General features: G+C 45.4%; 1 protein-coding gene across 1 annotated transcript in view; it reads right to left on the bottom strand.

Annotated features, from left to right (window-relative positions):
- Positions 1–104: 104 nt before the first annotated feature.
- LOC119973668 (uncharacterized protein K02A2.6-like) overlaps positions 105–18,020 on the bottom strand; it is a 56,025-nt gene continuing 38,109 nt past the window's right edge. Inside the window, exon 3 of the mRNA XM_038812053.1 lies at positions 105–1,770. Within this exon, the coding sequence (XP_038667981.1) occupies positions 1,045–1,758 (714 nt within the window). The 5' untranslated portion in view covers positions 1,759–1,770 and the 3' untranslated portion in view covers positions 105–1,044. The remainder of the gene's footprint in view (positions 1,771–18,020) is intronic.

Here is an 18,020-nt window from a genome sequence, read left to right on the forward strand (position 1 = left end):
AGGCGAGGTGGATTGGCCACACTAAATTGCCCCTTAATTGGAAAAAATTAATTGGGTACTCTAAATTTATAAAAACAAATAAAAAAATATATATATACTGCCTGTCTGGCTCGGCGTTTGCACTTTTCAATTCCTAAATGACCTTCATGAACATTCTGGAGTATCAGGTGCCTTAGTGTCACAGGATTAACAAGACGATCGAGACATAGTAGAAAACCATCTACAACAGTGAGGCCAGATTGAATATTCCTGAATTTCGAACAGTGTTCTTCCAGCCAACCATTATTCCTATGGCTTATGACTCGTAACATTTCATCTTTTTCTGTCTCCTCTTTGATGAGCTTAAGTTTTTCATCAGAAACAGGAAGAGTTTCAGCTAGAAGTTGCACTTGAGCTTCAATTAGTTGAACTATCTCAGGTTGTTGTTCAGATGTGCCTGTAGAACGAGACAATGCATCGGCAAATTATAAGTTCTTTACCTGGAGTGTAGACCAGTTGAAAGTCGTACCTTCGTAGTTTCATGAGTCATCGTTGCAGTCTTGGAGTCATATCATTCAAATCTTTCTGAATGATGTGAACTAATGGTCAATGATCTGTTTCGAATGTGAACATCTGAAGTCCATAGACGTAGTCATGGAATTTTTGTATTCCCGTAAGCAAGCCTAAACACTCTTTCTCGATCTGAGTATACCATTGCTCTGTGGTAGTCATAGATCTAAATGCATATGCAATTGGCATCCAAAAGGTATCCTTTAAAGTAGGATCCCATTTTGACTTGCACCTGTGGAAATCTTTGTTTCCTAACCAGGGTCAAAGAAGGAAACGACAAGTACGGTAGTCAATGCTGACTTGAGGTCAAGCCATTCTTTGTTGTGCTCTGCAGTCCACAAGAATAATGGGTTCTTCTTAATGAGGTTACGCATTCAATTAGTTGAACTATCTCAGGTTGTTGTTCCTCTGTGTCTGAAGCTGGGTTGGGATTAAATTTTCCTAGAAAATCTGCTACACTAAGGAATCTCAAAACTGTTTTTTTGTCTTCTGGCACTATAATCTTCTGAATGGCAATACCTTATCATTGTCTGGTTGCACACCATGTTCTGAGATTTGATTACCCATAAATGTTAACGTTGAGATACCAAAGTTGGACTTAGATCGATTTAGCTTCAAGCCAAATTTGTATATACTCTTCAACACTTGCAGGAGTCTTGCATTATGTCCTTTGCCAGTAGAGGACCATATTATAATGTCATACACCTGAACTCCATCTATGCCTTCTGTCATCTGTTCCATGGCACGATGAAATATCTCAGATGCTGAGATTATGCCAAATGGCATTCTATTAAAACAGTAACAACCAAACGTTGTGTTGAATGTACACAATTTTGTGCTTGTGTCATCCAGTTGCATTTGCCAAAAATCTCTGGAAGCATCTAGTTTAGAGAATATCTTGGCAATAGCCATCTCACTTGTAATCTCTTCATGTTTCGGTATTGGATAGTGTTCACGTCTGATGTTCAGTTTCAGATCCTTCGGATCAATACAAATCCTTAGGTCACCATTGGATTTCTTAACGCACACCATGGAGCTGACCCAATCTGTCGGTTCTGTGATCTTGGAAATGATTCCAAGGTGCTGCATGCGTTCCAGTTCTTGCTTGAGATGATCACATAATGAAGCAGGAACTCTTCTTGGAGGGTGTACCACTAGTTTAGCATTCACTTTCAGTTGAATCTTGTATTGAAAAGGAAGAGTACACATACCTTCAAATACCTGAGGAAAATTAATGAGGATAATTTCAATATCTTCTTACACAGGTGGAAGTGGTTCACAAGTTGTAAATCCTGACAGGCTTGTGCACCTAGAAATGAAGATCTATTTGCTTCAACAATCTCGAACTGCAAGGATATCACAGTGTTATTGTTTGTCACTAAGAGATAGCATGATCCTATAGAAGTAATCGTGTTACCATTGTAGTCCCATAACTGACAGTCAGTGTTCTGAATCTTGGGACTATGACAAAGTTGCGATAAATCATGAGTATTTATTAAATTTGCAGAAGCTCCAGTGTCCAACTTGAACACAATCTTGGAGCCATTGACTTGTAATGGAGTGTTCCATTCAGATTCCATGTTAATCGATTGCATGGGATGCAGTATTTGTGGATTGGAACTGTTCTTCACAGTTGTGTGGAACTTCTCAACAATTGCTACAAAGAAAGAATCTTCAAGACTATAAGCATCTATATCATATCAGCATTAAGGGTATCCATTTTAGAGGTGTCTGCACTTGTATTAACACTGTACATTCATGTGTTCCTTCAGTATGTTGGAAGTTTTGGGTATGTCCCTTTTAGTGCAGTTCTGCATTGAACAGCAAAATGTTTCATTTTGCACCATTTGGAGCAAATTTTTCCAAGTGCTGGGCATTTTGTATGTGGGTGGGCGTGTCCACAACGTCCACATGTCATGACGTTGCTTTCATCATGCGCAAATTGGTTGTGCGCATGCACAGAACGGTCTTTATCCAAATTGCGTAGTTTGTTGAAGTGCGCATGTGCAGATTGACAATTCGCATGCGCATTATGGCTGCCCTGCAAAATGTGCACTTTTCTTAACTGCGCCACAGATCCAATGCAGTCGGCCCCAAGATGTGTTTTCGCGCCCTTTTCTTTAACTAGAATTTCAGAAACTGGGTTTTGAATGTTTTATTCATTCGACACATTGGAATAGCATCTTCTAATTTTAATTCTTTCTACCTTAATAAACGTTCTCTGAGTTTCTCATCTTTGATACCAAAACCGATTTGATCTCTGATCGTTGAGTCTGACAATATTGAGAAGTTACAGGTTTGTGACTTTAGTCTTAAATCTGTAATGAAGCAATCTACAGATTCTCCATCTTTTTGCACTCTCGTTTTAAAGATAAACCATTCATACATAGAACATAGAACATAGAACAGGCCCTTCGGCCCTCGATGTTGTGCTGAGCAATGATCACCCTACTCAAACCCACGTATCCACCCTATACCCGTAACCCAACAACCCCCCCCCCCCCCCTTAACCTTACTTTTTAGGACACTACGGGCAATTTAGCATGGCCAATCCACCTAACCCGCACATCTTTGGACTGTGGGAGGAAACCGGAGCACCCGGAGGAAACACACGCACACACGGGGAGGATGTGCAGACTCCGCATAGACAGTGACCCAGCCGGGAATCGAACCTGGGACCCTGGAGCTGTGAAGCATTTATGCTAACCACCATGCTACCGTGCTGCAAATACGTTTCATTAATTTGAGCTTTACAATGAAGATCAAATTTTTCAATAACGATATCAGATTTTTTTTATCATCTTCCATGGAGAATTGGAAAGAGTTACACAGTTCAATACCCACTGGTCTAGCCATTGTTAAAAATAATGCAGGTTTTCTGTTATCACTCGCATTATCTAAATCTGAGGCACAGAGGTATAGTTAAAATTGCTGCTTAAATATTTTCCAATTTACATCAATTTTACCAGAAAGCCAGAACTGTCGCAGAGTTTGCAGTTTCTACATTTGGTCTGTGTGACTTGTCTGTGTGTTGAAGTAACCGGGCTGGAAGCTGTCTTGCCGTTGAAATCTGAGCACATGCTGGTTTTCTTTCTTCTTAAATTCGAACTATTTTCTAACTCAATTACTTCAGTAATTTCCTGGTACTGTGTTATGTTCCTTGTATTTTTCTCCAATATAGCCAAAGTTGTAGAGTGGACAAAGAACATAAAACTACATGTTTAAATCAAAACGAGTTTATTTTGCACTACTTGAAATCCTGTTATGAATCTTCACTGCTTAAAATGGTTCACACACTCTACTGAGTAACAGCTAACAAAATAATATTATTGGATCGATGATACAGTAATTCATTATCTCTCTGACACATAACCTACACTCTAACTGAACCTCACATTATCCTTCGACATCAACTTCTCCTAGAGCTTCTCCCAGAATGCCTAGAGACGCAGACATTTATAAGACTACTCAGTGATACCATCTCGTGTTGATATACATGAACATCATCTTGTTAACCCTTTACTTTCCTCAGATTACACATATCATAACAGGGTATACAACTCTTGAACGTTTGTCACACAACTGACTTCAGGCTGGACTTGGTGGTCCTGCTACATTCGGCATTCAGGTGGTCTAAAGCTTGGACAATTTTCCTGTTTTACTGGAGACAGTGGGTGAAATTCTCTGCCTTGAAATACAGAAAATGCGAATTTTGTTTGGGCGGCGAATCGGGCGCCGGTCAAAATCGAAGTCCATGCCCAGCGCAGAATCAGGTGCCATGCTCCAGTCGCTCGCTGCTGGAGGCAGCATAGTGGTTAGCACTATGGCTTCACAGTGACAGGGTTTCAGGTTCGATTCCCTTGGGTTACTGTCTGTGTGGAGTCTGCACGTTCTTCCCGTGTCTGCACGGGTTTCCTCCGGATGTTCTGGTTTCATCCCACAAGTCCCAAAAGACGTGCTGTTAGGTAATTTGGATATTCTGAATTCTCCCACTGTGTACCTGAACAGGTGCCGGAATGTGGCGACCAGGGGCTTTTCACAGTACATCATTGCAGTGTTAGTATAAGTCAACTTGTGACAATAAAGATTATTATTGTAACAAGGTTTGCACCCTGTATCATTGAACAGTGTACTGGTGTCCTCATGTTGCGCTAACAATAGCTAGGCGATAGTATATTGTAGATTGCAATTTGTAGATTGCTTCAGTATAGACTCAGGAGGGTTTCTGACATCATGCTGGACTGCTGTGTCCTGTGCAATATCATGCAGCAGCGGGGGGACATGCTGGAGGAGGAGGAAGAACTCCATTGAATCGTCTGGCGTATGGAGATTGTATGCTGCACATATATGTTGGGACTATGCGGAAGTCCCAAAGCCTGGACATGCGCACCAAAAGCACGGCAAGTTCAACATTCCATTCCTGTGTTTTGAAATTCTTTGTGAACGCAGTGGTGAAGATTCAAACTTTTTTGATGAATTAGTAGCTCTGGTGTCCAACCATTATGACCTGAAACTGTCAGTAATTATGCAGTGGTACAGATTCAACATTGCTGTGTGAACTCCAAGGGAATTATTAACAGATTTCTTGACTCTATTTCCACACCTGGCTGAGCATTGCAAGTTTAGACCATCCATTCCTGAGTTGCCGAGGGACTTGCTGACCGACTCCACACAGGAATTCTACCACTAAGCCTGCACAACACCAAGGCCAGATTGGCACTGGGGAGCCACTGAGCATTATAGGAACCACCTTGACCCTGGTAACCCATGGGCAACAAACCGTCAGACTACCTTTGGTCATGGTGCAAGGGTCGGGACCTGGCTAATAGTCCTCCACTTCAACTTGCAACAGATTTTCCGGATATACACCGGAAACCTGTATGAGGCCCTCGGAAAATATCCAGAGGCATTTCAGGAGTGTCTGGGCAAGATAAAAGGAGGCACACTGGAGTACACTGATTGATCTCCCCGTAGGACCCATGGAATGTGAGCTTGCCTGCTGTGTGTGCGGAGAGCGGCCCAGCTGGAATTGGTTAGAACTCTGTATAAATGCCGGTCCAGACAGGGACCGGCATGTTGGTTGTCACAATGGGACTCTACTCTGCAAATAGCTTGTTGCCATGAGCAGGCTTTATGTGACTTTGATTAAAACCTATGTTCTCTTTACCACTGGCTTCCTGAATCTTAATACCTAGGTTTACCCTATTCATGTCCTAGATCACTATTGTGTGCTGAGAATTTAGTAGGCAAATCACCAGAAATGCCCCCAGTCCCAATTAATTATTTGATTTTAAAAATGTCAAATACTGCACATTGTTTTGAGTTGAAGGGAAACAGAGAACAGCCATGTTGCACAGCCTTACCCCTCTTTGTAAATGCTTGTTATCATTTACAAATACTCCCTGCAGCACTGTCAGGAAACCTGCATGAGTCCAATACAACTCAACAGAGAACTTCATGTACTTTTAAGGATTACTAAATTAAAATTAAGAACATAAAAATATAAGAAATAGAAATAGGAGTAAGCCATACAGCTCCTTGAACCTGGTCTGCCATTCATAACATCACGGGTGCTCTGGTCTTGGCCTGAATCTTGCCTGTTCTCCATAATGTTTGATTTCCTTATAATTCAAAAATATGTTTAAATCATCTTTGAATATATTCAATGGCACAAATATTTGGTATTGAATGTAAAACAAATGTAAAATAATGGAACAGTTAGTTGGATGTGTGAAGTGATTTAAATGTTAAAAACTTGGCGGGAATCACCAATGATGCAAGACAAGAATTTAGGCAACAGCGGGTGCCATTTTGTTACAGACACATGTGCTCTGTAAAATAATGGAAAGTATTAGAAATAGAAGGTGAATCTTCTGATGGGGGTGTTTATACAGTGCACCAGAGGGGTCATCAATATCATGAAAGAAAGAAGGCTGCCCACGTAAACTGGACTATGTCTGGATGTTCACTGGCAGCAGTGTGAGAAATTGTGCACAGCTATATCTTTTAAATGGTAGAGAAGTGTGATAATTGTCCCTTTAAGGGCAACACAGCAGAGTCAGGGTCACATGGCTTGTGCAGCTAATCAGAACTCTTGAGTTTGGAATCACTCCATGGAATTGGAGCACTGTACAGAAGTTCAACCCATGCTGTGAACCCCGCTCCAAACCCAAAACGCTCCAATACCTCTAAGAGGAGCGCGAATCTCCGCTCCCCACGCCGGGTGGGAGAATCATGGGAGGGCCGCTCTGTCACCCCCCGCGATTCTCCCAACCCCCCAAAATGGCGAGTCGCGTTTTGCGATATGGCGCTCAGAGAATCGCCACTCACCGTTTTTCCCGACGACCAGCGATTCTCCGGCCTGGATGGGCCGAGCGGCCTGACGACCCCGACGGGTTCACGCCAGCGGCAACCACAACTGGTCGCTGCCGGCGTGAGCATCGCGCGACAGGTAAGTGTGAAGGCTGTAGGGGGCAGAGAGGGGATCGAGCACCACAGGCGTGCTCGTGAGGGGACTGGCCCGCGATCGGTGCCCACCGATCGTCAGGCCGGCGTCTCTAAGAGACACACTCGTTCCCTTCCGCCGCCCCGCAAGATCAAGCCGCCACGTCTTGCGGGGCAGCGGAGGGGAAGATGGCAACCGCGCATGCGCGGGTTGGAGCCGGCCAACCTTCCACATGTGTGGCTGATGTCACTTAGGCGCCGCCGGCCGCGTCATTCTCGGCACGCCGCTTTGACGCAAGCGTCAAGGCCCGGCTGCCGAGTTTCCTGCAGCGCCGCTCCTAGCCACCCGGGGGGGAGGGGGGGGGGGGGAAAGGGGGGGGAGAGAATAGGGGGCGAGGAGCGGCCTCCGACGCCGGCGTGAAACACTCCGGGTTTCACTCCGGCGTCAGCTATTGCGGAGAATTTCACCCGAGCTTTTTCCACTCGATTCTGTCGAAGGCCACTTCTGGTTCCTAGAAGATGATCACTGTTATATTACAGGGGTGTCATATATATGCCACTAATTTGTCTTGGCGAGTTGTACTTAACTTGATGATAAACAGTCGGAGTCTTCCAGTTGATGACAAATTATTTATTGAGTAACAAAATAATATACTGTGAGTTCTTTTAATTTAATACTTTGACTGGTAGTAGAATAAACTAAGATTAGATTAAATTAATAATGAATATAATACACTACATTCTGAGCTGGTCACTCCTATCCTCTAGCTGCAATACACACAAAGAACCTAAAGAAAGAGCGGTAAACTGCTTATATAGTCCCTGTTAGTGTTGCCATCTAGTGATTATCTGACTGTACTGACTGCACATTAACTAATTATGTATTTACCTATACAGAGATCGCTACAATCACCACTGGTGTTCTCTCCCTGGATGGGGGTCAATATCACGTTTAGCAGGCACCTGGGACTGGATTCTCCACCGTCAGGATTCTCCGTTTTGCCGGCAGCCCGGAGGTTTCCCGACAGCGTGGTGCTGTCCCACAATGGGAAATCCCATTGACCAGCCGGCGAAATGGAGAGTTCGGACGGAGTGCCGCACCAGAAATCTGGTGTGGCGGCACGGAGAAACCCGCCCTTGATGTTCAACGCTAGCTACTTACCCGTAAAGCCTGTCTGGTTCTCTGCCACGATCTCTGTACACAGTTCTCCAGTTGCCTGGCTAGGATTTTGGCCAGTATCTTCGCATTTACATTGAGCAGTGAGTTGGGTCTGTAAGACCCATATTCTATCAGGTCTTTGTTTTTTTTGGATACCATCAAGACTGAGGCTTGTGCTAGCATTGGCGACCGAGTGCCCCTTGCTAGCATGTCTCCCACAGGTGCGGGGCCAGTGCTGTCACAAATGTTTTGTAGGCATCCGCCGTGAATCCATCTGGTCCTGTCGTCTTCCCGCCTGCATGGAGTTGATGCTCTCCATGACTCCTTCCAGTTCTAATGGTGCTTACCTCAACCTATCCTCCCCCATGACTGCCATGTCCAGTCTATCGAGTAACTGCTTCATCCACGAGTCCCCATCGGGGGGCTCAGGGGTGTACAGCCCCCAGTAGGAGCCCTTGATGCACGATCAATTGCACAAAGACTCAGATTGGGTACAACTGTGGCTTTATTGCAGTCAGATGCGTAGCCTCCCACTGCAGCTGGCGAAAAGGCAGATCAATGGAGGGCACGCATATTTATACAGCTCCTAGTGGGCGGAGCCAGCCGGCAGCGGCTACCGGCGAACCTGTAGTATAGGTCTTACCTTACATCCCCTAATGCAGGTGTACACAGTGGTTCACCACAGGCCTCAATGCATTGTTGTCCTTTTCTGGCTCTGCTACTAGTCTGCCATTGCTGTGCCTAATCTGAGCTATTTCCCTCGTGGCTGCCTGCTTTCTCAGCTGTTGGGTCAACAGTGTGTTCATAAAAGGTCCCTTGCACCTGGTGGAGTTGGTGCACTGCTTCCACATGGAGTGCAGGTCAAGGTCCATTTGTAGCTTTTTCCTCTCCACCAAAAGCTCTACAGTCGGGGCCCTGAAGTATCGTCGATCTATCTCCAGTACAGAGTTGACTAGCTGTAGCCTAACCCCCTTCTCTTCCCTGTCTCTACATGCCTTATAGGGAATAATCTCACACCTGATCACAGTCTTTAGCGTCTTCCAGAATGTGGAGACCTCCCCATTGTGGTTGTTGGCAATGTACCCATCTATGGCCTGTCATATTTTCTCACAGATAGCCTTGTCGGCAAGGAGGGCTATGTCCAACGTCCATGAGGGGCAGTGGGCATGGCCCATCACTAACCTCACATCCATGTAGTGTGGAGCATGGTTGAAAATCACAATTGCAGTGTATCCTACTCTTACTTTCCCTGGAAGTACCGCTTTCTCCACTACAAAGATGTCAATGTGTATATGTACCTTATGTGCTTGGGAGAGGAAGAAGAACTTCTTCTCTCCTGGGTGCATAAAGCTCTATGGGTCCACAGCCTCCGTCTTCTCCATAAATGTGCTGAGTTATTTTGCCATGCTGGAGGTCTACCCTGTTTTGGGGTTCAACCTGTCTGTCTGTGGGGCCAGTACACAGATAAAGTTCCTCCCCATTCTGAGTCGGGGCTTGTCTATGTCAGGGATTTCTACCACGGTCTTCTTTATAAACTCCATGACGTCTCAGTTGGGCACATACACGTTAATCAAGACCAGTGGTGCGTCTTCCAGGAGACCGCTGACCATGACGTACCATTCCCCAGGGTCCATGATCATCCTCGTCACCGTGAACACCATCCTCTTACTGAGCAGTATGGCTACACCTCCTGGCTCTCGTCCCATAGCAAGAATGGTACGTCTAACCCACCCAGCTCTTTCTTCCCCGCAGTCTGTTCTTCTCCCTCAGCTATGTCTCTTGGAGGAAGACAATGTCAGCTTTCATACTTTTCAGGTGGGCGAATCTGGATCTTTTCACAGGACCGTTAAGTCCCCTGATGTTCCAGGTGACTATTCTGTCCCCCCCCACTCCTGCAGGATCAACCATGCTTACTTTGTGGATGTGCCCCTGCACTCCCTTTCTTCAGGAGCCAATCAAAATGGCCATGGTCACCGTACGCACCATGAGGTTGGGCCCCTGCATTTGGGGTTGCCCTTTGTCCAGCGGCTACCTTATATGGCTGTCAACTATGTGTACGTCACGTGGATGAGCCCCTGCACTCTGGGGTTTCCCTTTGTTTGGGGATCCGCCAAACTGCCAACTTGTTCCCTGTTGCCATGTGTGGCTTTTTCTAACTAGCCTAGAGCCCTCCCCCCACCCCCCCCCACCCCCGTCCCTTTGTTCCCCCTATGGTTCTGCGCCTTCTTCCTCCTCTTCCCCTGACCCCCTACCTGTGTCCTCATCTCTCTCTCTCTCCTCCCCCCCCCCCTTTCTACCCCACTACTTGCCTCCCTCCTGTGATAGTTACCCCCTGTCACCAGGCGCTCTCGCCCCGCGGGAGATGTGCTGCAGCCTCCCCCCGCCCCACTCGTACCTCCTAGCGCTAGCTTTCTCACTAGTGTGGTGACCTCTCCTCCCAGTGGTTGAGGATGGTCGAAAATTTGCCTTCCTACAAAGGAAACCGCAGAGCAACTATCAAGCTCCATCTGCAATAGATGCCCATTCACCTACACTACAATTCTGATGAGGCAACCCAAGGAGCCACCATGCAGTCGAACTGCATGCACTCTTCCTCCTCTGGTTCATCCAGACAGAAAGTCTCGGAAAGTGTGGGCCCTAGGCAGGTGTCTACCTCTACCTGGGCACCAGAGCCTCTGGCCAACCTGTGGCTTGCGCTCACATTGGGGATTATGACCATATGCCTCACAACAGATTAGTTCTCCCTCTGCAGGTTCTGTGAAGGTATCCCATCAGGACGACTCGGTCATTGACCAACGGCCCAGGCATGCACAGCGTCAGTTCCGGAAGGGGTATCGCCTTTGGGAAGGGTTGATCGCCGGGCGTCCTAATATATTAACTTTCATTCCCTGGATTTCCTGTAATCCTCGCTCAATGCTCTCACGAGATAGTGAAATTTGCATTACTTGCTGTAGGTTTAAGAATGGTTCAGACAACAATTTATTTTGAGTAGCCACATTATTGATGCCGCACACTGCATTTCCAATCGGGATCTTCCATATTTGCAGCATTTGGTTATCTTTCGTAATCTTGACAAAAACTCAGTGACAGATACCCCCAGGGTCCTTTCCGCTATATTAAAGTGGCACTTCAGCAGCATTACTGATTGTGTCGTGCTGAAATGTTGCTGCCTTAGTGTTACTAGCTGCTCGAAAGTGTGGGTGTTAGACACTGCAGGATAGGTGAGGCTTTGTATCTTACCATAGGTAGGTGCGCCACTGGCACTTAGCAAAATGACTATCTGGCAACCATTCTGTGATACTATTCAGCTCGGTAAAAGTAGGGCATTCTTTCCACCTACTATGTCCAATCTTCCAAATTGGCGTCAAACACATCTAGTCTTTTGAACAAAGGCATGGCAAATGAAAAGATTCCAACTTTTATCCAGCAGGGTTAGGGAGGTGGCTTATGCGACAGAGTAGCAGCATTGACAGCAAACCAGTTAAACCCTCGTTGCCAGATCTGTAGTCTACAAAGGAGTCCACACCGAACTATTAAAAGGAAATAAAGTTTTATGACAATAATTATTATTTACAAAGCATGGAAAATCCCAGCCAATTTGGCAAGGCTCATCAGGAGTTTGATCATTGCCACCTTGTAATTCCCGTGTGGGTATGACACCTGGGGAGGATTGTGTTCCATCTGACCCTTCCTTCAAGCGAGTTTGTCTTTTCTCTTCACATGGGTCTCTCCCTTTAGCAGTTTTTGGGGGCTGGTAGAGTGTATTTCTGTTATACGAGCAGACTGAAGTGGAGTGGTTATCTGTGGTTGAGGATGGTGGAAAGAGTAGGCCTGAGTATCCTTTGTATGGTAATGGTTAACGCAAATTGGTTTGGGTATCTCCGCCCTGGGGGGATTGTCATGTGAGAGTACCTTTAAGAAATGGGTGTTTTTATAGAACAACTGTAGTGGGTGTACCTTTAAGAAATGAGTGTTTATTACTGCAGTGATGTCAGAGTGTGGATGGAGCTGGGCTGTCTGTCAGCTTTTAGTTTCAGTTTGAGAAAAAGCTTGGGTGTGTCTGTGTTTTTTTGGTTTTGTTTCAGTGTTGGAGCTGCAGTCAGCCACAGAATGTGTACTGTTGTTCTCTCTGCCATGTAAGAACTATCTCTTAATCATTTGGTGAATTCAGAGTTATAACTGTTTAAACCTGATGTGCTTCTGTTAAAAGGCTTTTTTTTAAGTCTTATGGATGTTAAAAGGAAAGTAAGGATTACTTAGTGTTGTATTCTTTGGGGGTTGTATTTAAATTAATGGTTGCTAAGATGTTCACTGTCTGTTTTAAAAAAGTTAACTTGAGTTCATAGAATAAACATTGCTTTGCTTCAAAAAACATTTTTTGATTTCTGCTGTACCACACCTGCAGAGTGGGCCGCGTGCTCCCCATACCACAGTCTATTAAACGTTGTGGGTCAGATGAACTCTATAATACACTTTGGGGTTCTCTAAACCCTGGCCCATAACAGGATCTCATTTTCTTCCTTGACTTCCTGACTTGGTGCTGGCCCGGGTTCTGGTCTGGCCTGGTGGAAGGGGGTGCTGCTCTTGGAGGTTTGAGGGGGAGGACAGGCCCTCCCTCCCAGGATGCCCAATTGATGGGAGTCTTGATGATTCTCCTTCCTCCAGATTGGGGTGCCCTTTTGTCTAGGGCTGGTGTGTTATCCTTTTTCCCTTAATCTGAGTGAGAGTGGTGCTTAGCCCGAGAAGGGTTGGATAAGTGCAGGCTCAGTGGGATATGGGTTTGAGATTGTATGAGAGGTCCTGGGGATATAATTTCCTGTGCTTTATTTAGGACGGTGCTGGGCTAGGTCAGGTTTGGCACATTGCTCGTTATCCTGCTGTCGCTGGGCATTGAGGGTGCCATCTTTGGGGGGGGGGGTGGCTTCCTGGGAAGGGGGTGGGGGAGTCTGTTGGTGTTGGATTTGACCACTCCGTGTGTGTGGGGACATAGATGGGCTGAATGCTGCACTGAATAGATACCCTGTCTTTTTCCATTGGGTAGGTGGGAAGCCACTTTGTTGTTTGGGTTATTATCTCTCCTCTTCTTTGGCATGAGTCGGGCACTTGAGAGGCATTGGGTTTGGGTTGGATGTTGTTTCCCTCCATCTGTGTGATTAGTTCTGATGGTTTTTGTTATTTCTTCCTTCTTTTTCTCTTCTGGGATGGCCGGGAGGCTGAGGCCTCTGCCGAATCCCTCACTTTGCCTTTGTTTTTCCCCTGAGCTACTTGGAGGTGAAATTCAAACCTGCCCAGGTTGATGTTACTGGGTTTTGGTGATCGGGCTGTTTTGGAGTGGGTCCACTTTGATGAGGTTGGCTTTTCTCCTGGGCAGCCCTGATTGGTGGGGTGGATTGCCTGGGGCCGGGGGAGGGGGGTCAGCGCTTCCCCTCAGGGTGTCCTTTCAAGGGACATCTTGACAGCTCCATTTCTCCCGGAATGATTAGCCTAACTCAAGATTTGGGCCTCATGGGTATCCTGTCATTCCGCTTGGGGACGTGTTTTATGCTTGTCAGTCGAGTGGTCTGTTCCTCTTTGGTTCATAGTTCCTCCATGAGTGCTGTGATGAGTCAGGACCTGGGCTGAGTCCTGAGCTCTGATTATTCAGAGCATCAATTCTGCTGACTCGGGTCTTTTCTCTCATCTTAAGTAGGTGCTGTTTCCAAGGGCCGGTGCAGACTCGATGGGCTGAATGGCCTCCTGCACTGTAGGGAATCTATGATTCTATGATTCTTAATCTTCTATGGGATATCCCAGGACTGAGAACAACTTGGACTTAGTGTTAGTTCTCTCTTCATTATTTTTTTGCCTCAATGATTGACAATGGTCCTGTTCTGGGTCTGGATGGTGGATATATGACATTTTTGGGTATGTATGTAACGTCCCTTTATTGCTGAGGTTCTCGTGGATTTTCTTTGTTTTTTTTTGTCGCGCTGGGTATGATGTATCCGTTCTTAGCTTTTGCATGGGTGCAGTTGGGTCTTATATCCGAGAGAGATGGGATAGTGCCAATGGTGCTGCCAGAGCTGAGTGGTTTGCTGTTGTCGTGCATCGATCTGTCTGCGGGTAGTGTGGCATGAGAGGGTGTACACAGTCCTGTCATGTCATGTTTTTATGACTTTATTCTGCTCTTCCCTTAGTTTCTGGTGTGGTCACAGGAATATTTGGTTTCACCCAATGACAGTACCAAGCCAGTTGTGATGTGGTTCTCCTGTTCCATTTTGTGCCCATGTCTGTTGAGTCAGTTGTTTGCTGCTCTCCATGTGTATGGTATTATTTTCTCACTTTGTTGCTTCTGTTATTAAAATGTAAAATTCTAATAAATATACTTTTAAACAAGGCTCATTGTTTACAGTTTGATTTGTTTGACAATGTTGTGACAACAGCTGCAGACTTCACACTGACTTAATGCGTAATTCTATTCGCTCCACATATAAATAATTGGTAAATTCTTTTCAGACATACTGAATACTGCCATTATTAGGGTGGCATGTGGCACAGTGGTTAGCACTGGGACTGCGGCGCTGAGGACTTGGGTTCAAATCCCAACGCTGGGTCACAGTCCGTGTGGAGTTTGCACATGCTCCCCATGTCTGCGTGGGTTTCACCCCCAGAAGCCAAAGATGTGCAGGTTAGAACAAAGAACAAAGAACAAAGAAAATACAGCACAGGAACAGGCCCTTCGGCTCTCCCAGCCTGCGCCGATCCAGATCCTTTATCTAAACCTGTCGCCTATTTTCCAAGGATCTACTTCCCTCTGTTCCCCGCCCGTTCATATATCTGTCCAGATGCATCTTAAATGATGCTATCGTGCCCGCCTCTACCACCTCCGCTGGCAAAGCATTCCAGGCACCCACCACCCTCTGCGTAAAAGACTTTCCACGCACATCTCCCTTAAACTTTCCCCCTCTCACCTTGAAATCGTGACCCCTTGTAATTGACTTGACACCCCCACTCTTGGAAAAAGCTTGTTGCTATCCACCCTGTCCATACCTCTCATAATTTTGTAGACCTCAATCAGGTCTCCCCTCAACTTCCGTCTTTCCAATGAAAACAATCCTAATCTACTCAACCTTTCTTCATAGCTAGCACCCTCCATACCAGGCAACATCCTGGTGAACCTCCTCTGCACCCTCTCCAAAGCATCCACATCCTTCTGGTAATGTGGCAACCAGAACTGCACGCAGTATTCCAAATGTGGCCTAACCAAAGTCCTATACAACTATAACATGACCTGCCAACTCTTGTACTCAATAATCCGTCCGATGAAGGCAAGCATGCTGTATGCCTTCTTGACCACTCTATCGACCTGCGTTGCCACCTTCAGAGTACAATGGACCTGATCTCTTGGTACATCAATTTTCCCCAGGACTCTTCCATTGACCGTATAGTCCGCTCTCGAATTAGATCTTCCAAAATGCGTCACCTCGCATTTGCCTGGATTGAACTCCATCTGCCATTTCTCTGCCCAACTCTCCAATCTATCTATATTTTGCTGTATTCTCTGACAGTCCGCCTTGCTATCTGCAACTCCACCAATCTTAGCATCATCTGCAAACTTGCTCATCAGACCACTTATACCTTCGTCCAGATCATTTATGTATATCACAAACAACAGTGGTCCGAGCACGGATCCCTGTGGAACACCACTAGTCACCCTTCTCCATTTTGAGACACTCCCTTCCACTACTCTCTGTCTCCTGTTGCCCAGCCAATTCTTTATCCATCTAGCTAGTACACCCTGAACCCCATACGACTTCACTTTTTCCATCAACCTGCCATGGGAAATTTTATCAAATGCTTTACTGAAGTCCATGTATATGACATCTACAGCCCTTCCCTCATCAATTAACTTTGTCACTTCCTCAAAGAATTCTATTAGGTTTGTAAGACATGACCTTCCCTGCACAAAACCATGCTGCCTATCACTGATAAGTCTATTTTCTTCCAGATGTGAATAGATCCTATCCCTCAGTATCTTCTCCAACAGTTTGCCTACCACTGACGTCAAGCTCACAAGTCTATAATTCCCTGGATTATACCTGCTATCCTTCTTAAACAAAGGGACAACATTAGCAATTCTCCAGTCCTCTGGGACCTCACCCGTGCTCAAGGATGCTGCAAAGATATCTGTTAAGGCCCCAGCTGTTTCGTCCCTAACCTGGGATAGATCCCATCCGGTCCTGGGGACTTGTCCACCTTAATACCTTTTATACCTTAATACCTTCCCCTTCCTTATGCCGACATGACCTAGAGTATTTAAACATCCATCCCTAGCCTCAACATCCATCATGTCTCTCTCCTTGGTGAATACCGATGCAAAGTACTCATTAAGAAGCTCACTCATTTCCTCTGAATCCACGCATAAATTCTCTCTTTTGTCTTTGAGTGGGCCAATCCTTTCTCTAGTTACCTCTTGCTCCTTATATACAAATAAAAGGCTTTGGGATTTTCCTCAACCCTGTTAGCCAAAGATATTTCACGACCCCTTTTAGCCCTCTTTATTGCGCGTTTGAGATTTGTCCTACTTTCCCGATTTTCCTCCAAAGCTTCATCAGTTTTGAGTCGCCTCGACCTTATGTATGCTTCCTTTTTCATCTTAGCTAGTCTCACAATTTCACCCGTCATCCATGGTTCCCTAATCTTGCCATTTCTAGCCCTCATTTTCACAGGAACATGTCTGTCCTGCACTCTGATCAACCTTTCCTTAAAAGACTCCCACTTTTCAAATGTGGATTTACCCTTAAACAGCTGCTCCCAATCCACATTCCCGAGCTCCTGCCGAATTTTGTTATAGTTGGCCTTTCCCCAATTTAGCACTCTTCCTTTAGGACCACTCTCGTCTTTGTCCATGAGTATTCTAAAACTTACGGAATCGTGACCACTATTCCCAAAGTAATCACCGACTGAAACTTCAACCACATGGCCGGGATCATTCCCCTCTACCAGGTCCAGTATGGCCCCTTCCCGAGTTGGACTATTTACATACTGCTCTAATAAACTCTCCTGGATGCTCCTTACTAATTCAGCTCCATCTATGCCTCCAACGTTACATGAGTCCCCTTCAATGTTGGGGAAGTTAAAATCTCCCATCACAACTGCGGTATTGTGTGAAGCAAATAATGGCATGATGGGAAAACTAGTCAAGTCTTCTTGGTACAATTGAATTTAACCTAAGACACAGATTCAGAATACACATAGACAGCATGTCCTGAGAGTCTAGATAAGGCTTGAACCTAGAAGTAATCTTAATACATAACAAGCTGAACAACTATTTCTTCCTGTTCCTAAACAACCTCTTCCCTTTCTTAAAACAAAGACAAGATGATGATATGAAACTCAAGTCCCCTGGAGGTCAGCAAGGTGACGCCATTGTAACGATTATTACTTATGTTTTACTTTCAATCAAATTCCTGACCAAGCTGTATTCATGTTATCTTGATCCTATAATGTATAAGAATCACCTTCTTTTCCTGTAATATCGCAGACTTGGGACGGACTCCGCAGTTTGTAATTGACTGCCTTCCGACTTTCCAAGTTTCTGCCATTTCTGCTAGCAGTTCTAATTAGTGAATAAAGTTCAGTTTTGCTTATCTAATGAATGCTGTTTGAATTTCTCTATCACAGACAAACGCGGGGAAAATATAGAATACAACACAACCACCCTATTGCTCCTACATTGTTCTTTAATCTGTCTACATATTTGTACCTCTACTTCACGCTCGCTTTTTGGAGGCCTATAGTAAAGTCCCAACAATGTTACTGCACCCTTCCTATTTCTTAGCTCTATCCATATTGCCTCAGTGCTCGAATCCTCCATCGTGCCCTCCTT

The sequence above is a fragment of the Scyliorhinus canicula genome, chromosome 11 (assembly GCF_902713615.1).
Source record: "Scyliorhinus canicula chromosome 11, sScyCan1.1, whole genome shotgun sequence".
NCBI lineage: Eukaryota > Metazoa > Chordata > Chondrichthyes > Carcharhiniformes > Scyliorhinidae > Scyliorhinus > Scyliorhinus canicula.